Source organism: Heterodontus francisci, chromosome 7 (assembly GCF_036365525.1).
Source record: "Heterodontus francisci isolate sHetFra1 chromosome 7, sHetFra1.hap1, whole genome shotgun sequence".
Classification (NCBI taxonomy): domain Eukaryota; kingdom Metazoa; phylum Chordata; class Chondrichthyes; order Heterodontiformes; family Heterodontidae; genus Heterodontus; species Heterodontus francisci.
The window spans coordinates 47,170,757-47,195,348 of NC_090377.1; the positions used below are offsets into that span (position 1 = coordinate 47,170,757).

Here is a 24,592-nt window from a genome sequence, read left to right on the forward strand (position 1 = left end):
TGGTCTCTAGAACTTTCGCCACTACCAACGTCAGGCTGACTGGTCTATAATTCCCTGCTTTCACTCTACTTCCCTTTTTAAATAGTGGGGTTACATTAGCTACCCTCCAATCTGTAGGATCTGTTCCAGTGTATAGAATCTTGGAAGATGACCATCTTCCAAGATTCTATACACTGGAACAGATTCTACAGATTGGAGGGTAGCTAATGCATCCACTATTTCTCGGGCCACATCCTTAAGTACTCTGGGATGCAGACCATCAGGCCCTGGGGATTTATCGGCCTTCAATCCCATCAATCTCCCCAACACCATTTCTCTACTAATACTGATTTCCTTCAGTTCTTCTCTCTCACTAAACCCTGTTTCCCAAAATTTCTGTTATGATATTTGTGTCCTCCTTTTTGAGGACAGAAACAGAGTATGCATTTAGTTGGTCAGCCATTTCTTTGTTCCCCATGATAAATTCCCCTGTTTCTGACTGTAAGGTACCTATATTTGTCTTCACCAATCTTTTTCTCTTCACATACAATAGAAACTTTTACAGTCAGTTTTTATGTTCCCTGCAAGTTTCTCTCATATTCCATTTTCCCCTTCTTAATCAATCCCTTGGTCCTCCTTTGCTGAAAATTGCCTTGGTATGTCCTGTACACAAAAGGCAGAACAAATCCAACCCGGCCAATTACCACCCTATCAGTCTACTCTCAATCATCAATAAAGTGATGGAAGGTGCCGTCGACAATGCTATCAAGTGTCACTTGCTTAGCAATAACCTGCTCAGTGCCACTCAGTTCGGGTTCCGCCAGGGCTACTCCACCCCTGACCTCATTACAGCCTTGGTTCAAACATAGACAAAAGAGCTGAACTCAGGAGGTGAGGTGAGAGTGACTGCCCTTGACATCAAGGAGCATTTGATCTAGTATGGCATCAAAGAGCCCTAGCAAAACTGGAGTCAATGGGAATCGGGGGAAAACTCACCACTAGTTGGAGTCATACCTAGCACAAAGGAAGATGATTGTAGTTGTTGGAGGTCAATCATCTGAGCTCCAGGACATCACTGCAGGAGTTCCTCAGGGTAGTGTCCTGGGCCCAACCATCTTCAGCTGCTTCATCAATGACCTTGCTTCAATCATAAGGTCAGAAGTGGGGATGTTCGCCGATGATTGCACAATGTTCAGCACCATTCGTGACTGATAAGTGGCAAGTAACATTTGCGCCACACAAGTGCCAGGCAATGGCCACCTCCAACAAGAGACGAGCTAACCACCTCCCCTTGACATTCAATGGCATTACAATTGCTGAATCCCCCACTATCAACATCCTGGGGGTTACCATTGACCAAAAACTGAACCATACAAGTACCATGGCTACAAGACCAGGCCAGAGGCTAGGAATCCTGTGGCGGGTAACTCACCTCCTGACTCCCCAAAGCCTGTCCACCATCTGCAAGGCACAAGTCAGGAGTGTGATGGAATACTCTCCACTTGCCTGGATGGATGAAGCTCCAACAACTCTCAAGAAGCTCGACACCTTCCAAGACAAAGCAGCCCACTTGATTGGCACCCCATCCACAAACATTCACTCCCTCCACCACCGATGCACAGTGGCAGCAGCGTGTTCCATCTACAAGATGCACTGCAGCAATGCACCAAGGCTCCTTAGACAGCACCTTCCAAACCTGTGATCTCTACCACCTAGAAGGACAAGGGCAGCAAATGCATGGGAACACCACCACCTGCAAGTTCCCCACCAAGTCACACACCATCCTGACTTAGAACTGTATCGCCATTCCTTCATTGTCGCTGGGTCGAAATCCTGGAACTCCCTTCCTAACAGCACTGTTGTGTATCTACCCCACATGGACTGCAGCGGTTTAAGAAAGCAGCTAGCTCACCATCACCTTCTCAAGGGCAATTAAGGATAGGCAATAAATGCTGGCCTAGCCAGTGACGCCCACATCCCATGAACGAATTAAAAAAAAAAATTCTGTTCTGGCACCACCTGCAAGTGGAGTGAGTGCTCTGTGTGCTGTGAAGTGGTAAACTCTGCTTTTTTGGGAACTGCAGATTGCCAGGTCCTTGCCAACACATATAGAAACAGAAGAGAAACAAATATTATAATGTAATGAGCAACACAGTCCTTGTAAAAAAAAATATGGGTCTTGATTTTTCAATCTGGGGTTGCCCTGTCTGCATTGCTCACGCAATGCTATCTTCATATGTAGATACCCTAATTGGGCCCGATGTCCAATTAGTGGCGCCAAACTCTGCTATAAAGTGGGAGCTGCCTGTTGAGCACGATCTGCAAGGCAGAGAGCAGCCGTGATGGGGCCTGCTGCTGCCTTTGCAGAATAGAGGAGGCAGAACTTTGAAGGGCCAGCAGTCTCATGGCGCAGAGAAGTGGCCAAACGGCCAACTAAAAGGTACTGAACCCAATCTGAGACAAAAACCCTTAGTGCCAAAATTTTTCATTCGAGAAAACATTGCTTGATGACTCCCTCATTTGCACCCGACAGCAGTGCACTAATGTGCACCAAGCTGTTTGGGTCTGGCAGTCTGGGATTTGAAAATTGGCTTTGGCCCTCCCCAGCCCATTGACAAGCTCCTCAAGGAGCTTAACGGGCAGTAAATTGCAGGCAAGCGAGTTCCTGGCTCCTGCCTTAGCTTTGAAAATACCAGTGGGTCCCAGAGGTGTTGGGACAATGACACGCTTTTTCAAAATCTGCCCTCTCCGATTCTTACCCCAATGGGCAACAGAAAATTCTGTCCATGATTTCTCAATACAGGATGGGAGTTAGTGAATGGTAAAATCCCCTTGAGTTTGTCGGAGATCAGATAAACCTCAATGATGGATGCTGGCCTGTGAGAGCATGATACCCTCTTGCCAAATGTTCATTACATTCCAGCTCCAATATGTTGAAGGTAATTTCTTCAAGTTTAGTTTATGGCATTTGATTGGGCTGCCTTCAGCTCTTCATATTTCTCATTCTTTATGGACTTGCTTTTTCAGCAATCAAAATTGGGTGAAGTGCTTCCAAGTTGAAGAGGTCTGTAGTGATATAGTGATGCATGTGGTCATACATCTGCTCAAAACATGTCGAAGACCACAGGCAGTGATTCCCTACGGGCTTCTGAATTCCGCCATCAGGCTCAAATTGGGAGGGATGGGGTCAGGAGCCCTCACTGCGTGGGAAACACGCAATGTGATTTTCCCTGCAGCTGCCAATAAATGGCTACTGGCCAGGCTTGCCAGCCAATTGAGGATGGTCGGCAGCTCTCGAAGGTGGAGAGCCAACCAAAGGCCTTCCAGCTTGAAAACAGCAGCAGCTGCAGCAGTATAAGGGCCTGAAAGGGTTAATGTTTGAGACAGTGAGATTAAACCCCTCCCACTGTAGTGATGATGTAATAGTCACATGGGTATTAGGCAGGAAAGAAACTGGATTCAGCATGAGGTGTAGTGGCTCGACAGATTTGTGGAGAGTGTAAATAATTATATGCATACAATAAACAAGGTATTCTTTATCCCTACAAAGAACCCAAGACCTCTTTAAACAACACTCGACCTACACTACAGCAATACACAACAGCTACGATGGCAGGTAAGTAAGGGAGGCTTCAAAATGGAAGGGCACTCACTCCAAATTTTTTAATTTGAAATAAGAATGGTCTTTTCAGCTGGGCCGCCACTGTTGATGGTGGGGGGGTGGGGGCTGTGGCGCAGGGAGGAACCCCTCTACAGGGCAGCCTGTAACTGCTGCTGTACGCAGGCAAGCAGGGCCTCAACATCTGCCTGGACCACTGGCCTTGGTCTACAGCCGGAAGGCCACCTCCAGGCAGTTAAACTGACTCCTGCCACCTCAAGAACCCAGAGGCCGACTGGAAAATCCAGGTCAGCCTCCTTTAATTGGACTTATGGTCCTGAACGAGCCTGATGAGCTACCTGCTACATGCAGGTAGGTAGCCCTGCCACCCCCTCTATCCCGCCTCTGTCTGAGAGCGGGATGGAACTGGAGAACCAGCACACCAGCTGGCAGCACTATTTTTAGCACCCATCCACTTCTTCTGCTCCTGGCCCCAGTTGGGGCTAAAAAATCAAGCCATATGAGTATGTAGCATATCAGTTGCTGTTGATGGAAACATTAATAGACCCAAATTGTCAGATAAGTGAGTTACAATATTGCAAGGTTTCAAAGAAAGCACCATATGTGTCATATGTTAATATAAGGTGCTATGTGTAGTGAATAAGGCTAAGTATACCAAATGAGAAGCGCATGCATATTATTATGAATGTGCTTCCATTGTTAATATTTTTTGAGGACTTGTGTGTAAAGGGTCACTGGAAGGACACTTGAGACTTTGTTTAAAAACAGACACTTAATGAAAATCACGTGTGTTAAGCTTAGTAAACAGCAGGAGCCTTGTTGACTACTGGAGTTGTTTACAGAGAAGTGACATGTCTAGATTTATAGTGGCCAGGAGTTGGTTTCATTTTTGAACTGTTTGAATGGGCAGTTGGGGTGTAAGCCTGTTAAGAGAGAAAGGCCACCTGCTCATCCTATTCAACCTCTTTGAGAAACCCGGAGAATCCAGCGTGAGAACTGGAGAAACTGATGCAGCGTTTCTCCTGAGAAGCTTCTGCAAGACTTTCTCTGGACATCTCCTGAACGAGCTGCTTCTGAAAGATCGCAGTGACCACTGCATGTGTCTAGTGACACACGTCTACATGTACCTGGATGCCAGACCAAAAAACCAATCTGGAAAATTCCATATCTTATCCTTTTTCTTCAAGAATTAACAAGTATTTGGCCAAAGTATTTTTGTTTTGTAAAGTTGATCTCTACAGAGAAAGCTTCTTTATTTTTCCTTTAACCAGTGTGTGTTTGCATATGTTGGCTTATTTGGAAGGGAATATATTTATACTTTCATATTTCAACCTGTGTGTTAATAAGCTTTGCATCTTTATTGAATGAGTCTTGTTTTATAATATAATAATTTTGTTTTTTATTAAAGAAACCTGGTTGGTGGATTTTTATCTGAAACTAAAACAGATAAAGTATATAATGGCTGTATCAGTAACTGAGTCAAACACTTAATTATATGTTGTGACCTGTAGAGAAGTGGAACTAAAGAAAGACAGTGCTCTCCTCCATCCTCGGTCATAACAATATGCAGATATGACTGTTTGACGTGCAAGTGTTTGTTGCCGCTGTACCATTTGATTTAACCAGATGCTGCTAAATGCTGAATTAATTTACTTCAGTAAACTTCTTGAGGGTGGCAAATTTCCCTTTTGGATCTGAGCTGCCATCTTCCTCACCAAGCACATTACATTTAGCTTTTCAGGCAATTATTCACAAGTGAGCCACTGCTGAGATCACCCTACCAACCAAACCAATCATGTGAGAAAAGATATGCACAAAAATATTCAATACTGTATTTTCAAAAATATTGTGAGTACTGGCTTATGGAAAAAAAATCTACGTTGTGATGTAGAGAAGAAAAAGAAACAGTAAGTTCATTAGCATCTGAAAAGCAGACAAAACAGATGGGTTCACGTTTCAATTGTAGACCCGCAGACTCAGCTCTGACAGAGTCTGCATCCAAAATACTGATTGTCCTTCGTCTTTTGATGATCATGTATGTCTAATGAGTATTTGCAAAATTTCCTATTGTTTGATGTGTATTGATCCTCCGGGCCTGTGTGCTACATTACCAAATATTCCTTAATGGCTAACTTTTCCATCAAGCACTTGCTTAAAGTTGTTTATTATCTGCATTAAAGGTAGATATAATGCAGATTATGTTTGTCATACAGGAAATGTCATTGCATTAAAAAAACTTTCATTCTAATGTAAAACATTATTATAGAAATTAATTTTTTTAAAGTTTGTTTTGGGGCATTATTAATGTCAAATTTCTCCATTTTTAATATATTTTCATTATCCTTTCCCCAGTGAGCTAAATACTATTCCCAACTTAGAAGAGGGTCTTGCAACTTTCCACCTATCTGTCCATGTTACTCTGGAATGATCTGCTAAGATATGTGCAATCATGAGTTGCAGTGATTAACTATTGGGTGCTTATAGCTCAGAGGTTTTGAGTTCATAATCTCACCATGATAGATTATTAAATTGAATTCAATAAATCTGTGGGCTGCTTTCACAAAATGACTATGAAAGCTGCTGTTTTTGGCTTACTAATGTCCTTTTGGAAAGAAAATTTGCCATCTCTATCTAGTCTGGCCTATGTTTTTTCAGTCTCACACTATATGGTCCACCACTGTCATACAGTGACAGCAGTGTGTACCATCTGCAAGATGCACTGCAGCAGCTCACCACACCTCCTTCAGTAGCACCTTCCAAACCCGCAACCTCTATCACCTAGAAGGACAAGGAGAGCAGATGCATGGGAACACCACCACCTGCAAGTTCCCGTCCAAATCACACACCAACCTGACTTGGAACTAAATCGCCATTCCTTTACTGTTGCTGGGTCAAAAAACTGGAACTCCCTTCCTAATAGCACTGTGGGATGTACCTACACCACATGCTCTGCAGCAGTTCAAGAAGGCGGCTCGCCACCACCTTCTCAAGGGCAATTATGTACGGGCAACAAATGCTGGCCTTGCCAGCAATGCTCACATCCCATGAATGCATTAAAAAAACTCCCTTAATGCCCTCAGGGTAACTAGAAATTGGCAATAAATAATGACTGAATAAAAATTGAAATTGGAAACTCATCGAAGATAACTTGATTAGGTACACCAGTGTCCTCCCACTCCATGATGCCTTCTGTTAATTCAAGAATGCTGTAAAAAAAAAAACAGATTGCACTGTAAAACAGTTATGGAACTGGGTTCAATTGTACCTTATATCAAAATTATTCACTTCCATAAAGACTGTTTAATAATGCACAAGAGGCAAAACTGCAACAGAAATCAATCTGACTGGTAGTGTGTACCATTCACATCGAAATTACAGTAAGGTTATTACCTTACATTTTGTTTCATTATTTTCCTCAAAAGCAATGTATAAAATATATTTGAGTATTAAATATTTCATTTTGTATTTAAACCTTTCAACAATCATAGGCTTCTGTTAGCTGCAAATTGCTTTGGAGCCACTTACACGCGATGGGTTAATTGCTTTTATTGATTGTCTTACTTTGATGAAAATGCTTTGGTTGCAGAGGAGCTGATACGTTCCCATGTTGCTCACTGGTGGTCCCCGAATGGAGAGCGACTGGCATTTCTGATGATAAATGATACTTTGGTACCTAATATGGCAATCCCACGTTTTACTGGCAATCTGTACCCAAAAGGAAAGCAGTACCCATATCCTAAGGTAGGAAACAGAAACTTGAATCTGAAAAGAAATAATTATTGAGCAATGAATAAATATGTAATCAGAGTTGTTGCTGTATGTAGTATAATCGATTCAGTCCAGTAGAATCTAATTACACTGAAGTATTCCACTTGACAAAGAAGAAAATTAAATGTTATTGTTTGTGCATTCTGAGCAATAGTGGAAAGAAATAGTGAATTTCTGTCACATTTTCAATTATTCTATAAACATTGCATTTATACTAAAGGAACAGAAGTAAACTGATCATGCATTGAAAATGTAACTTGCTCTTTGAGTCTGTTTACACATATTTGAGCTATCTGTATCTAGCAGAGGCAGCAAATTTCTGTGGGTTTGACAATCGGGTGGAGTGAGGTAGGTCAGGCAGTCTTCAAATATATTCTTCAAATATCTCTCCGAAAGAAAGTAAGTATTCCCATAAGGTTCTTGTGAAATATATTTTATAGGAGATTAATTGTAACTTACATGCTGCTACAGTGAACCTGTCTTGTGCATAACTGGAATCAGTGCTATGCTCCGTATAATACGTGTCCATGTATGAAAAGCGACAACCTGCTTATTTTGATACAGAAAGAAAACTGGACTGTGGCAGATGATCAATTTTCAATTCCCTGTAAACTTAAAGCACCTTATGGAGGCTGCTTAAAGCTGCCTTACCCCATCAAGCCATATTATAGAGAAAAACAACCGTGAATTACCAAAAATTAAATACTATTTTTTACAAAAGCAAAATACTGCAGATGCTAGAAAACGGGAATAAAAAACAGAAAATGCTGGAAATGCTCAGCAAGACAGGCAGCATCTGTGGAGAGTGAAACTGACTTAATAGCTGGAATTTTACGCCCCCTGGGCATGGCACCAGCTGAGAAGGCCACCTCATTAAACCTGGCAGCCTCCCTGCAGGCGAGGGGTGGGGCCCTCCTGATTGGGCACCCTGAATGGAGGTGTTCCGCAAAGTGATCACTGACCAGTCACATTGATGCCATGGAATTCTTTTGAGTTCATATAAGCCATGCCCTGTAAAATCTGTATTTATATAGCATCTTTAATGTGAAAATGTCTCAAGGCATTTCACAGATAAAAATATGGAAAACAGGCACCAAGTCAGGGAAGAAAATAACTGACTAAAAACTAGGTCAAAAGATGGGTTTTGAGGAAGCTTTTAAAAGTGGAGAGGCAGAGAGGTTTAGGAAAGGAGAGTAGAACCCAGGTGGCTGATGGCATTGCCACCAGTGGAGAGGTAAAGGGATGCACAGTCAGAGGAACAGAGAGACAAGGATGATATTGCTGGTTGCTAGATTTTGTGAGAACATTATGCTTCGGTTGCTGTTCAGTGGAAAAGGAGCTGTAAGTGCTGTCCCTGTTAAACAATGCATAGGTCACTTGGTTGTTGCATCTAAAGGCAGCAAAATGGCTGATGTTGCAGATAGTACATAAGCTACCTCCTCCTTTCAAGTTAGTTTAACAGTTGAGGGAGGATGCAACCTCAGCTGCCTCTGGCAGTGATGCCTGTGATTCAAATTGTCTGCCAATGTTCTTTGAGAAAATATCATGAGCTTGATTTTTAGGCCCCACTGGGGCCAGGATCAGAGATGAGTGGCCGCTAAAAATAGCATCACCAGCCTGCATGCCAGCTTCTCCTGCTCCATCCACCCCTGGGCCACTTTTATGGAGGCGAGATGGTGGGGGAGCAGGGGTGTGGGGGGCGGGGGGGCAACACTCCAGACAGACCTAGAGACACTCCCTGCATGCATGGATGCTGCAGCAGCCACCTGTAGAGGGGCTCCACACCCATCCCTGAACCCCCGCACCCACGCACAATCCCCCCGCTCCTCCCCCCTGCACCCCCACACCCCCACCCACACAGTGATGGCCTGGCTGCAAAAGCCTTTTTTTTATTGAAATTCTAAAAATTTGGAGAGAAAATGCCTCCACTTTGAAGCACCTTTACTGACCTTCACTTGCAGCTTGCTGGACCTTTCGATGAAGGAGGATTCTGATTGGCCCTCCAGCTTTGAGAACTCACCTCCCATCCTTAATTGGTCACCCCATGGAAAATCACAATGATTCCCACACAGTGCCAGTTCTGACCCCCATTTGACCCTGATGGCTGGCTTCAGAAGTCCACAGGGAAAATCCTGCCCATATCTCTGCGGTCATCTCCCTGCTGATCCAGTGGCTACAGAAGCCGTTGCCTTCAGTCATTATCAGATAAGTATGCCTGGACCTGCAGTTGCAATTGTAGCATAATGGTGGGTACAGGCAGTTCAGCTGTGGTGCCAGTTAATCTCTCTGACATGTATTTGTTCACTTTGCAGCAATTAAAGCATGCAAATCCATGGTTGGGGCACTTTAAAAGTAAGCCCGATCATTAGTGAATAATTGCCTTTTAAGATCTCCCTTCCCTACATGCAAGAACTTAGCTAACCCTTAAAGTTCTCCAGACTTGCAACCAAAACACAAGGTCTAGGACATCATGTATCACGATGCACTAGTGGAAAAGGCTGAAAGCAAAATTGAGCAGTTGGAGCAGGTTCCTAGCAACATGTTAAAGAAAATATTTTCACATTTCTGCCTGCATCACCAGAACTGGTGGGACCATTCTCCTGCATTTAAAAATAATCACCCTCTGTTTAGTATAACATGGCCTAGATTTCCCACATTCTGTCGGTCATTTTTCAAATGACTCTTAGATGAGCAAGGATATGTTATGCTGCATTCCCACTCTTGAAAACATGGGAAAGACTTTAAACAGCTGGCTGTCCATTTCTCGCTGAAAACAAAAGAGCAGCAGTTGAAAGTCTGTCAGGGAAATTGTGCACCCATTTGCCCACCTGAATCAATTTTCAGGCAGGCCTTTAAATGGACGTCCTGCACTCCTGCCCAAAACAGGTAGGGGACTATTTAGATATGCAAACTGCAGCTTATTCCTGTTGTAGAAACCCCAATTGCAAGTGTCAAAGAAAGACAGGTGTACCATGCACACTTTGGCTAGAATTTTATGGGCCCCGCAGGGTCAGGAACTGAGGCAGGGGGCCCATAAAATTGCGTGGGGAGGCAGTGGGCGGAGTGCCCATTGCCTTCCCAATGCCTTGGAATTCAGTCAAGGGTGGGAAAGGCCGAGGTTGGCCTTCCCATCCAGAGGCCAATTAAGGCCATTAGGTGGCTGATTAATAACTTGAGGGCCTCTTCCTGCCACTGATGATATTTTACCAGTGGCAGAGGGGGCCTCTTGCACACGGAGAGGTCGCTCAGTAAAACAAGGCATTCTCCCTGCAGTCTTGGGAGCGGGGTCTCCTCTGTGGGCAACTGTGGCCCACGGAGGGCCTCCAGCAGCAAAGGCTGCCCCTCCATTAACATACCACCACCCCCCTCCCCCAACAACTGCTGTCAGCCTCTCTCGTCCGGGTCTGCTGGACCATCTCCAGTGACCCTTGCCCCACTTATCTGACTTATCTGTGGTCCGGGACTCTGGACACTGCTCCTGGTGGCTCTGCTAATACCAAGTGAGCTGCCAGCCCTCTGATTGGCCAGCAGCTCTTGGTGGCACAATCCCTGTCCTTAAAGGGACAGGGACCCCGGTGCCAGGCAGTTAATTGCTTGAGTGCCATTAAATAGAACCAGGCAGGTCTCCAAGGGGCGAAGGCAGGGTTCCCCTCACCTGTTGAGCCCTGTGTCAGAACCACCGATGCTCCATAAGATCCAACCCTGTATGTCAGTCCCATTGATACTGTGTTGAGACCTAAATGGCGATCATTAAAGGGACTGCTGGAGACTTTGAAAAGGTAAGTTATTGGGGATTTTCTTTTAAAGATTTTTGTGGGGCTGGAAGGAGCTGGAGTGCTTCTCCAAGCAACATCATTCAAATGTTAATTTTAGTGCAACCAATAATTTTAATGAAAACCTAGTCCTTGTGCAGCTTTACTAATTTTTCACAACTTGCATCCCCTTTGTGTCTGTTGTGTGCCCTTTCAAACGTCGGTGTTTCCTGAGTGGTTTGAGTGTGTGAGGCTGCTGCATTCCTCCAGAGCCTTTTTGTTATATGATGGCCCTTGTCTAGAGTAGCTGGGTCCCAAGAGAGACATACTGCAGGCTGCATTTCTCGTGTCTTGAATCCAACAGAAAAGAGTAACTGCTGAGAATGTGGCTGTAAAATGTATTTTAACATATTGGTCAGCTGTTGATTAGAGTTAGAGCACTGGCAGATTGTACTGTAGTTTACTATACTGAACTGGTAGGTTTGTAAATTCATCCATTATTCATGAACTACAAGGAGCATCTTGCTATTAAAGTGACATTATTGTATGTTAGCAACCAGGTCAATGCATGTTTAGCATATGAAACTTAAACTGGAATGAGCTTTAAATAGTGTTGCGAGAAAACAATTTTGTGAACTTTTCATAATTCGCCATCTAGTGGTGGTCTTTAATGATTGTGTAGTACCAGAAAGGGAACTAAGTAAATTGGGTTACTTTATGGCAACAACATCAAACTGTAATTAAAATCTGTTGTCCAGTCTGTCAAAACTGCAAGATACCTTTGAGCCAACTATTGGATTTCCTGCTAATCGCCTACAAAATTATTCATTGCATGTGGCCTAATGATTCATCGAAAACATCTTGTGTTAAGGGCATCAGGTACCAAGACAAAACAGCTGCAAATTAAAACAAAATGTGAATAAGTCCACAGTTCACAGTATAACTATAATGAAAGCAGATACCCTGGCATGATTTCAAGACAGTAAGCTGATTTCAGGATTCAGAGGATCATTATAAGCTGCTCTAGTGTTCCTGGGATTGGTTATAATGTCCCATGGGTTCTTCAATTTGATTACTTCCTTGTAATCACTCCCAGGTATCCATTAATCTCTATATTGTTTTATATATGTGATGGATGCAGCCTGTCAACTAAGGAATTATACAATGTGTCTAATAAAATAAATTATTAAGCTCCCAAAAGAGTAGTACAGGTCACATGTGTGAGACCAGTATGTTTTTCTATTTTATTCACATTGTTTTGTTTGTCATACAAGTGTGGAAACAGATTGCTTAATCGGATGAGGGTGATTCACAAAGCACTGACCTGACAACTCACTCGCTGAATCTGAACCCAATCAGTATTATTAACTGAAAGTTACAGCAAGAGTTCTACAGGGGTTTTACATTAAACGCAATTGGGGGGGCGGTGAACTTCCACATGGGTTCTCCTGCATTTCCGCAGTAACTTCGGCAGAAAAGCTGTGGAATCGAGTAAAACAGCATAAATGCCACTTCCACCATTTTTCCAGCATTTCTGCAGCACATTGTTACAATGGATGTAAAAACACTTGTGGAAATTACCCCAAATGCTCTTTCCTTCTAGCTTACTATATATTACAGGTCTAATTCCATTTTCATCTCTTTTTCTCCAGAAGGCACGGTCTTTGCTGACTTACTAAGGCAACCAGCAGCCATCTAGTAATTTTCCCAAGTCTCCATTCTCCTTGTGTAAATTTAGCTGGTGCATGTTGCTGGCTCTTTGACAAAGGAGAGGGCATTAGAACTAAACCTTAAGTTTTCACCCAGTGAAAATCACCCATTTTCATGTAGAGGTTCTGTTACAGGCATGATGTAAGGGATTAGGGCATTGGAAGGAGGCAGAAAAGACGTACACAGATTTTCAATGTGACCAATCTTCAGTTGCTTCTGCATGAGATGAAACAAAGGAAAGAAAGATGAAACAAAATAGGGAGGTATGTTTTTATTCATTCGTGGGATGTGAGCATCGCTGGCTAGGCCAGCATTTATTGTCCATCCCCAATTGCCCTTGAGAAGATGGTGGTGAGCTGCCTTCTTGAACCACTGTAGTCCTTGGGGTGTGGGTACACCAACAGTGCTGTTAGGAAGGGAGTTCCAGGTTCTTGACCCAGCGACAATGAAGGAACGGTGAAATAGTTCCAAGTCAGATGGTGCGTGGCTTGGAGGGGAACTTGCAGGTGGCAGTGTCCCCCTGCATCTGCTGCCCTTGTTCTTCTAGGTGGTAGAAGTCGCAGGTTTGGAAGGTGCCGTCAGAGGAGCCTTGGTGAGTTGCTGCAGTGCATCTTGTATATGGTGCACACTGCTGCCACTGTGCATAGGTGGTGGAGGGAGTGAATGTTGAAGATGGTGGATGGGGTGCCAATCAAGGGGGCTGCTTTGTCCTGAATGGTGTCGAGCTTCTTGTTGGAGTTGCACCCATCTAGGCAAGTGGAGAGTATTCCATCACACTCCTGAGTTGTGCCTTGTAGATGGTGGACAGGCATTTGAGGAGACAGCAGGTGAGTTACTCGCTGCAGAATGGGTGGGTGGTGTGGGTGGAATCTGAGGTAATAATTGAAAGTGAAGCAATAGTTGTAATAGTGATGATGGAAACATGGCTGCAGACAGGACAGGATTGGCAATTAAATATTGAACACTATAATGTATTTAGAAATGATTGTGGAGAAAGAAGGATTAGTGCGGTAGCTGTGTTAAATTTGCAGATGACAAATTGGATGAGAGTGGGAAAGCATGAGGACCGCACCGAAATATGGGTAGATATAAGCAGTATTGCAGAGTGGACGAATAAATGGCAAATTAAATTCAATATAGCAATACATTTCTGATAGTGTCAAGTGGTTCATTTGGTAGAAAGATTAAGGAGGTAATTTGTTCCTTGGATGGTAAGGAACTAAATAGGTTAGTGGAGCAAAAGATCTGGAAACACAGATATGTAAATCACTAAAAGTAACAACATAGTTGATAAGGCCATAAATAATGCAAACTAAGTACTGAGATTCATTGCTAAATAAATAATACAAAGCAGGGGTATAATGAATTTATATAGAACCTTGGTTACACCTCACTTGGAGTACTGTGTGCAATTTGTTTTTTGGTCTCCACTACAAAGAGAAGATTGAAACACTGCAAAAGTGCAGAAAAGATTTACAGGGATGTTCCCAGAATTGAGAGCATGCAACGATCAGGAAAGATTGAGAATGATCGGTGTTCTTTTCCCTTTAAACAATGTGTACAACAGGAGACCTGAATTGAGGTCTTTAAAATTATGACGAGAGTTCAATAGGGTGGCTGTGGATCAATTGTTTTCACTTGTGGGTGATTTCAAAACAAGAGGGCATAAGTACGAGATAGCCACGAACAAATCAAATAAAGAATTTAGGAAGAATTTCTTTACACTGAGAGTGGTGAGAATGTGGAACTTGATGCCTCATGGAGTGTTTAAGCAGAAAGAATTGATGCATTTAAGGGGAGGCTTGATGGAAACATGAGGAAGAAGGGAATAGAGGAATATGTAGACAAGGTGGGAAGAGGTCGTTAGCGTGGGAAGAGGCTCGTGTGGAGTATAAATACCTGCATATGCCACTTGGGCCGAATGGCCTGCTTCTGTGCTGTAACTTCGATGTAATGTTCTGGAATGGGTACAGGATTGAAGAATTTTACAGTTAGCTGAAGGTCAAAGAGACGGAATCAAGGCAGTGGTGACAAAAGTAGACTGCAGTAAGTAAACAAGCACTCTTAACTGATAAAAGCAAAATACTGCGGATGCTGGAAATCTGAAATAAAAACAAGAAATGCTGGAAATACTCAGCAGGTCTGGCATCATCTGTGGAGAGAGAAGCAGAGTTAACATTTCAGGTCAGTGACCTGAAGAAGGGTCACTGACAAACGTTAACTCTGCTTCTCTCTCCACAGATGCTGCCAGACCTGCTGAGTGTTCCAGCATTTCTTGCTCTTAACTGATAAGTTGAGTTCTGATGCCCTTGAAGCTGGCATTGAGTGAAAGTCCTCCTGTTGCTTTACTGCATGCTCTTTTGAGTCCAAAGCAGCTAGAGTCACTGCCCCAGCAATCTCCATATCCAGGTCTTTCAGGTGGCAACATTATGCAAGTACTGAAAGCTCCTACTTATCTGTCAATGCAGCAAAAGCATCCCTTTAAGACCGCAGCGGTTTTCATGACTACTCTGATAGAGACATGCTTCTCAGTATAATGCTCCTCAGCTACTAATCTTGTACCTTCTATGGGATCATTATCCATGACAGGAGGGGTGTGCCTTGTCACCCAGAAGCCATTCCTTCACTTGAATATCTTCCCTAAAGAGCTCAGTGTATGCAGAATTCCTGAGGATGAAGGAATTATGGCAACTAACAGAACATCTGAAATATCAAGGATTGTTTGCATCTGATCACGCATAATCTTTTAAGAAAGTTGAGGGCATTAGCAGTTGGAGTTTGGAATAGTATGTGGGCAACATCTGGAACCCCAACACTTTGGGGATGCCAGAAGCACAATAAAACTGTATTATCCTATCACGATACTGCCTTGCTGTCATGCTAAACTAAATATATTCCTGGCTCTTCTGAAAAATGTCTGTTTGTTGATAAATACATGTCCAGATTGTTCCCTGATTGATAGTGCACATATTTCCCATGGCTGTTTGAAATGAGCCTATGGTGTAAAAAGACAAAAACAGACCTTTTCAGGTGATGATCATGGCCACAACATCTCTATGTAGCAGTGGCCTTATTCCTTTGGTGAAGTGCACCACTCGTCTAGCACAGAGCTGCTCATCATGGTTTTCATAGGGTCTGCATGGTCTGTAAATTATTGGTGGGAGGGGTGTTGGTATAATATTTTGTAGGGCACAATATCCTTAAATGCGGCTTCATTTTTCTTTTCTCTATTCTACATTGTTCCTATTCTCCATTATAATTGTATCTAAGCAAATATTGATAAGGAATTCTGGGCTAAAAATTTGTTTGCGTAGCACCGCTTCTAAGTGCAGCTATATAAACTACATGGATTCCCTGGAGGCAGACAAATCCATGGGCCGCACAGGTAGCGGCCCATGTGGGTTTCTCCAATTATGTCAATGAAGAAACACAAGCAGACCTTGTAGGTAGCAGCCCACCGCACTGTCGGCCCATGAGGAATTGATCTAGTTGATGTAGCAATGCTTTTAAGTGGAACTACATGAACAAATTTTTAGTGCCCTATCTCAACTACTCAGAACCTCCTTATTGTGGGCCAGGACAAAAGTTTCCCAGTAGTCTCATTCTCAGAGGAATGTGTAGCTCAAACCAGATGCAAGGCAAAAAAAACTTGAAAAGCTCTTCTGTAACTCCAGCAATCTCCTTTGAAAGTTTCCTCAGTCTACATGCTCCAAAATAAAGCATTTTCCTGTATTGGCTCTTTCATTTTGTTCTAATTTTCACTTGGTGCAATGGGAGTGCAGGTCCTTGGAATTGGGGATTCCCATCCTGCTGCTGTTCATTTTAATATATGTCTGGCCTCCCCAGTGGATGTAAAGGATTCCATGGTACTATTTTGAAGCAAAGCAATGGCGTTCTCGGTGTTTGGGCTACTATTTATCCCTCAACCAACATCATTAAAACAGATCTGGTCTGGACAGAGTAGATAAAGAGAAACTGTTCCCACTCGTGAAAGGATCAAGAATGAGAGGGCACAGATTTAAAGCATTTGGTAAGAGAATCAAAAGTGACATGAGGAAAAGCTTTTTCACGCAGCGAATGGTTAAGGTCTGTCTGAGGACGTGTTGGAGACAGGTTTAATTGAAGCATTCAAAAGGGAGTTACACTGTCATATTAAAAGGAAGATTGTGCAGGGTTATGGGGAGAAGGCGGGGAATGGAACTGAGTAATTGCTCTTTCAGAGAGCCGGTGCGGACACAATGGGTTGAATGGCCTCCATCTGCATTATAACAATTCTGTGATTCTGAAATTATCTGGTTATTATCTCATCACTGCTTGTGCCACCTTGCTGCATGCAAGCCGGCTGCTGCATTTCCTTAGATTACAAGTGTCTAGATTTCAAAAAAAAATTCATTGTCTGTGAAGTGCTTTGGGATATCCTGAGGTTGTGAAAAGTTGTATATAAATGCAAGTCCTTTCCAGATAATGAGCTCCCAGCAGCATTGCAAGCGCATAAATAGAAGGCCTAAGATCAGGTCGGGAGCTATAGTGCAGCCATAACAGGGCAGAAAGCTGGTGGAAATGGATCTCGTCCCACAACCTACTCATAAAATTGACAGTACACTGACTCTAATCCAAAAACTTACCAAAACAGTGTGTAGATTTGGGGTCTGTATTTTTAAATTAACCTAAAATGGCCTGAAGCGAGACAAAGTTTGTTAAAAGAAACTTTTGCATTTCTGTAGCACCTAATCACATCTCACAAGTACATAGCAAACTACTTACCCACATGCAATAAGAAACACGTTTTTGAAGAGTAAAGATAATGTTACAGAGGAAAATGCTGCAATCACCTTGTTTGCAGTAAGATTCCACGAACAAAAATGAAATAAGTTACTGTGTTTGGAGGATGGATTGATATTGTTTAGGTCATTGGTGAAACTCTTTTTCAATACTGCAATGGTATTTTTCCAAGAACCACAAACAGATAGAGCTTCATCTTATTTTATAAACTGCAAGCTATCGAATAAGCATTATTGTGATTTTCTGTTTCTTTTCCTGACAAATGGTTTACTTGAAAAATTAAGGTTAAGAATGAAAATTTTGGAATTACCTCCGTCCATAATATAAGTTTTTTTTTATTCATTCATGGGATCTGGGCATCATTGACTATGCCAGCATTTATTGCCCATCCCTAATTGCCCTTGAGAAGGTGGTGGTGAGCTGCCTTCTTGAACCGCTGCAGTCCATGCGAGGTAGGTACACCCACGGTGCTGTTAGGAAGGGAGTTCCAGGATTTTGACCCAGCGCCGGTGAAGGAACGGCAATATAGTTCCAAGTCAGAATGGTGTGTGACTTGGACGGGAACTTGCAGGTGGTGATGTTCCCATGCATCTGCTGCTCTTGTCCTTCGAGGTGGTAGAGGTTGCGGGTTTGGAAGATGCTGTCAAAGAAGCCTTGGTGCGTTGCTGCAGTGCATCTTGTAGATGGTACACACTGCTGCCACTGTGTGTCGGTGGTTGAGGGAGTGAATGTTTGTGGATGGTGTGCCAATCAAGCTGGCTGCTTTGTTCTGGATGGTGTCGAGCTTCTTGAGTGTTGTTGGAGCTGCACCCATCCAGGCAAATGGAGAGTATTCCATCACACTCCTGACTTGTGCCTTGTAGATGGTGGACAGGCTTTGGGGAGTCAGGAGGTGAGTTACTCACCTCAGGATTCCTAGCCTCGGACCTGCTCTTGTAGCCACGGTATTTATATGACTATTCCAGTTCAGTTTCTGGTCAATGGTAGCCCCTAGGATGTTAGTGGAGGATTCAGTGATGGTAATGCCATTGAATGTCAAGGGGAGATGGTTAGATTCTCTCTTGTTGGAGATGGTCATTGCCTGGCACTTGTGTGGCGCAAATGTTATTTGCCACTTATCAGCCCAAGCCTGGATATTGTCTTGCTGCATTTCTACACGGACTGCTTCAGTATTTGAGGAGTTGCAAATGGTGCGGAACATTGTGCAATCATGAGCAAACATCCCCACTTCTGACTTTATGATTGAAGTGGCAATTTCGCTAGGCCTTGAGGTTCCCCTTAGGAGGCATGGAGATATAACATTAACCATAATGCAGAGAAGGGCAGCAGAGTGGTTAGCACTGCAGCCTCACAGCTCCAGCGACCCGGGTTCAGTTCTGGGTATTGCCTGCGTGGAGTTTGCAAGTTCTCCCTGTGACCGCGTGGGTTTCCGCCGGGTGCTCCAGTTTCCTCCCACAACCAAAGACTTGCAGGTTGATGGGTAAATTGACCATTGTAAATTGCCCCTTGTGTAGGTAGGTGGTAGGAGAATTGAGGGAAGGTGGAGATGTGGTAGGGAATATGGGATTAATGTATAAATGGGTGGTTGATGGTCAGCACAGTCTTGGTGGGCTGAAGGGCCTGTTTCAGTGCTGTATCTCTCTATGACTCTATCTCCAACCTTTTGGAACTGGTAGATATGTCAAAAACAGTGAGTTATAATTGCACCATAGTATAAGCCCCCAAAAGAGCAAGTCCCAAACATGACAGGGTAAATCATGGAAGCCCACATTATCCTTTTTTACTGATCATCCTCCTGCTTTCCGCTACTCATCCTCCTCCTTTACCCACCATTCCCACCACCCCCCCCCCCCCCCCACCCCCAATCTCACCCCCAACTGAAGCCAGGTTCACCACCTCTTGTTTTTTTTATCATCTTAATCCCTTTTCTCACCCTCCCACTCCTCTTCTGGTCTTCCATATGTAGCTGTCTCTCTCTCTCACCCTCTACTGTATTGATGATGATGTTGCCTAGTTGCACCACGGCTGAATGGGACAGATATGGTGAACCAGTTAGTCTTTTTCTGTCCATCTTTCTCATAAGTTTGTAAATAAGGCTGTGTGACCTCCTCAGTAAGTCTTAAAACTCCTGGGGGGGAAAGCTGCAAAATTTAACATTCTGTGATTTCACAAAAGGAAATGGTTTCTTAATTGTGATGCTTCCTGTTTGTTGGCTTCTGTGGAATTTTCTTTTTGCTGTGTAGAAGGTATTAGCATAATAACTATTGAAAAATATAAGGAAAAATGAAACCTGAAACTTTTACTTGTTCCCAGTTCAGCTCATGCCACAATGTCCAACAGGAAACAGATTTCCTCCTCCCCCATTGCAGAGCTTCAACTGTGATGCCGTCACTGATCTTGTTTGAAATCAATTCTTTTGAAGCAGAATTGGCTGCTATCAAAAGTATTTTGCTGCAGAGATTACAGAATCACTGAATCAGAGAATGGTTACAGTGCAGAAGGAGGCCATTCAGCCGATCGTGTCCACACTGGTTCTCTGAAAGAACAATTTCCGTCAGTTCCATTCCCTTGACTTCCCCTGTAACTCTGCACATTCTTCCTTTTCATATAACAGTCTAATTCCCTTTCGAATGCTTCAACTGAACCTTCCTCCACCACATTCTCAGACAGCTTTTCCAGACCTTAACCACTCTCTGTGTGAAAAAGTTTTTCCTCATGTCACTTTTGCTTCTCTTACCAAATACTTTAAGTCTTTGCCCTCTCGTTCCCGATCCTTTCATGAGTGGAAACAGTTTCTCTCTATCTACTCTGTCCAGACCCCTCATGATTTTGAATCCCTCTGTCAAATTACCTCTTAGCCTTCTCTTCTTCAAGGAAAACAGTCCTAACTTTTCCAATCTATCTTCATAACAGCAATTCCTAATCGCTGGAACCATTCTCGTGAAATGTTTCTGTACTCTCTCCAATGCCCTCACGCTTTTCCTAAAGTGCAGCGCCCAGAACTGGATGCAATACTCCAGCTAAGGCCGAACTAGTGTCTTATACAAGTTCAACATAACTTCCTTGCTCTTGTACCCTATGCCCCTATTAATAAAGCCGAAGATACTGTATGCTTTATTAACCACTCTCTCAACCTGTCCTGCCACCTTCAATGACTTATACACATATACACCTAGGTCCCTCTGCTCCTGCACCCCCTTTAGAATTGTACCCTTTATTCTGTATTGTCTCGTCATGTCCTTCCTACCAAAATGAATCACTTCACATTTCTCTGCATTGAACTTCACCTGCCACCTGTCTGCTCATTCCACCAACACGTCTATGTCCTTTTGGAGATCTGCACTATCCTCCTCTCCGTTCACAATGCTTCCAAGTGTCGTATCATCTGCAAACTTTGAAATTGTACCTTGTACACCAAGGTCTAGGTTATTAATATATATCAGGAAAAGCAAGGGTCCCAACACTGATCCCTAGGGAACTCTACTACAAATCTTCCTCCGGCCCAAAAAACATCCATGTTGTGACTATCCCTTTAATTCCATGAGCTACAGGTTTGCTCACAGTTCTATTGTGTGGCACTGTATCAAACGCCTTTTGAAACTCCATGCACACCACATCAACATTGCCCTCATCAACCGTCTCTGTTACTTCATCAAAAAGCTCCAGCAAGTTCGTCAAACATAACATTCCCTGAAGAAATCCATGCTAGCTTTTTTTAATTAATTCTCATTTGTCCATGTGACTATAGATTTTGTCCCGAATTAGGAACATCTGTAGTTATGGGTGAGTTTAATCTGCATATCGAGTGGGCAAATCAAATTAGTCACAATACCGTAGAGGAGAAATTCTTGGAGTGTATACGGGATGGTTTTCTGGACCAATAAGTTGAGGAACCAGCTGGAGAACAGGCCATTCCAGATTGGGTATTGGGTAATGAGAGAGGAATAATTGACAATCTAGTGGTGCAAGACCCCATGGGATGAGCGACCATAATATGATAGAATTCTTCATCAGGATGGAGAGTGACGTAGTTGATTCTGAGACTAGGGTCCTGAATCTTAGTAAAGGAAATTACGAAAGTATGCGGCCCGAGTTGGCTATGACGGATTGGGAAACGTTACTTAAAGGGATGACGGTGGATAGGCAATGGCAAACATTTAAAGAGCGCATGGATGAACTGCAACAATTGTTTATCCCTGTCTGGCCCAAAAGTAAAACGGGAAAGGTAGCCAAACCATGGCTTTCAAGGGAAATTAGAGGTAGCACTAGATCCACAGAAGAGACATATAAATTCTCCAGAAAAAACAACAGACCTGAGGATTGGGAGCAGTTTAGAATTCAGCAAAATGGACCAAGGGATTGATTAAGAAGGGGAAAATAGAGTACGAGAGCAAGCTTGTGGGGAACATAAAAACTGACTGTAAACGTTTCTATAGGTATGTGAAGAGAAAAAATTGGTGAAGACAAATAGAGCTCCCTTACAGTCAGAAACAGTGGAATTTATTATGGGGAACAAAGAAACGGCTGACCAACTAAATGCATACTATGGTTCTGTCCTCACACAGGAGGATACAAATATCATACCAGAAACGTTGGGGAGCACAGGGCTTAGTGAGAGAGAGGAACTGAAGGAAATCAGCATTAGTAGAGAAATGGTATTGGGGAAATTGATGGGATTGAAGGCCAATAAATCCCCAGGGGGGCCTGATAGTATGCATCCCAGAGTACTTAAGGAAGTGGCCCTAGAAATAGTGGATGCATTGGTGGTCATCTTCCAAGATTCCATAGACTCTGGAACAGTTTCTACAGATTGGACAGTAGCTAATGTAACCCCACTATTTAAAAAGGGAGGTAGAGAGAAAGCAGGGAATTATAGACCAGTCAGCTTGGCGTCGGTAGTGGCAAAAATTCTAGTGTCATATGCACAGCACCCAGGCAGTTGAATATTATTAAATGTATGGTCTGTGAAGAAATGTTTAAACTGGCAATTAACAATTGCTATATATGGATAAATGGTATAAAGAAAAGAATGATATAAATGATACATAAATGGATGTAGATAAGTAGAAAAATCACATCAACAATACTTCTTTTTCACTTCAGTGCTGTCTTGATGGAGTATTTATGGCATATATTTGTCTTGCACCTTTGACTGTTGCTAATAGAATAAGTCCAAGTGATAAGCTACACAGTAAAATAACCTATAATTATGAGAGTCACACAACTCTAAAGATTTCCTGAAATCACTGGTGTTTGAAGAGAGTTGGATCAATAATTTTAGCATATTATTACTGGCTCTTTATCTTGAGGAAGGATATAATGCAATTAGGAAATGTTTGACTGAAGTTCAATCTTATTACTAGTTGCTAACAAGATTCAATTTGAAGAGTTATTTTCTTTTTTGGCTTGAAAATGAATATACACAACTTTTAAAGTGGCAGTATAAATGAACAATATATGCATTTTTGGATTTTAAAAATGATACACATCCATTCTTTATTTTTATCCATCAGTTATTTTATTTATTGATGTATTATTGCACGACCAATCTTTTGCTTCCATTTTTCAGACATATTGATAAACCACCATTGGCCTATTCATGTAAATTTAAAAGATCCCGAGGCACTATTCAAGGGACATCACAGAGTTCTCCGAATTCCTTGATCAACATTCCTCCTTCAACTAAGCACCAAAAAACACATTAATTAGTCATTCATCTCATTTGTGTGGAACATGCTTTGGACCAAATTGGCTGACACATTTGCTTACATAATAATGGTGACTACAACTTCAAAGATAATTCATTGGGTGTGAAACCCTTTGGCACAATGTGAGGATTTAAATTGCGCTATATAAATGTAGGTTCCTTATTTTCCTTTAATGGTTCAGTATTCTTCACTGATCAAGCTCTTCTCAGATTTTCTACACCAGACTGTCACATCAATTACGTTTGTCAGCAGACATTTATAGAACATTAATTAAAGGCAAAAAGGAATTTGTAGAGATTAGGAAAAAAAGTTTTTTAAAAATTAGAAAAGTAAAGAGGAACTACAAAATTAAATTACCAAGGAATATAAAAAGAAATAGTAAAGTATTCTACAGACACATCAAGAATAAAAGAAAACTTAGGATAGGAATAGGGTCACTAAGTGGCACGGGCTGTATGTTATGCTCCTCTAGAAAGTGGGTTTGTTGATAGGGGTGGGGGGTGGAGAATCGGTGTGGAGTTATCCACCATGGAACCCCACGCCGTAATGCTGCGTTCCGATTCTGTTGGAGGTGACGAATTGCCGTGGCGACACTTCTGCACCGCCGCGACAGCAATGGTATTTTCACTCTTTAGCATACATCTAAATGTAATTAATAATGATCTTACCACGCGTTCACAATCTTATGTTGGGTGTGCAGCACACACATGCCTTCAGTTTCACATCTTTTAAAAAGCTGGCGGAGCTGAAGCAAGAGTCCTCGGTGACTCGAAAGGGTAATTTACTTTACCGCTGCTTTTGAGGGGAAGTGGTTGGTTGGAAGAACTCGGCAACTGCATTGTCTATGGCGGGAGGAGGGAAGGGGGACTTGGGAGAACTTGGCAAATGTAGAGATGGTTTTCTTTCGGAAAACCAGTGCAAGGCACTGAAATGTTGTTATAAAAACAAGAAATGCTGGAAATACTCAGCAGGTCTGGCAGCATCTGTGGAGAGAGAAGCAGAGTTAACGTTTCGGGTCAGTGACCCTTCATCAGAGTTCTGCTTTTATTTTAGTACTGAAATGTTGTTGGTTTGCTCATGATGGCTCGCACTTTTGGAACTCTTGCGGGTCCAACATCAATCCATACCATGGAGCTAATATAGGCTTCCCATAATCAAAATTCCAACATCTCTTTGCCCAGATAGGTAAACTTAATGTTTGAATGAAGCCAAAGATCCAAGGAGGATAGAGATGGGTGTGATTCACCTTGATTCCTTGGATTCCCGTGCTGTGC

The 24,592-nt window shown here is 42.7% G+C and overlaps 1 protein-coding gene across 1 annotated transcript in view; it reads left to right on the top strand.

The window, feature by feature from the left end:
• LOC137371955 (inactive dipeptidyl peptidase 10-like) overlaps window positions 1-24,592 on the top strand; it is a 939,618-nt gene that overhangs the window by 752,499 nt on the left and 162,527 nt on the right. The window contains exon 9 of the mRNA XM_068035118.1: window positions 7,185-7,339. Within this exon, the coding sequence (XP_067891219.1) occupies window positions 7,185-7,339 (155 nt within the window). The remainder of the gene's footprint in view (window positions 1-7,184; window positions 7,340-24,592) is intronic.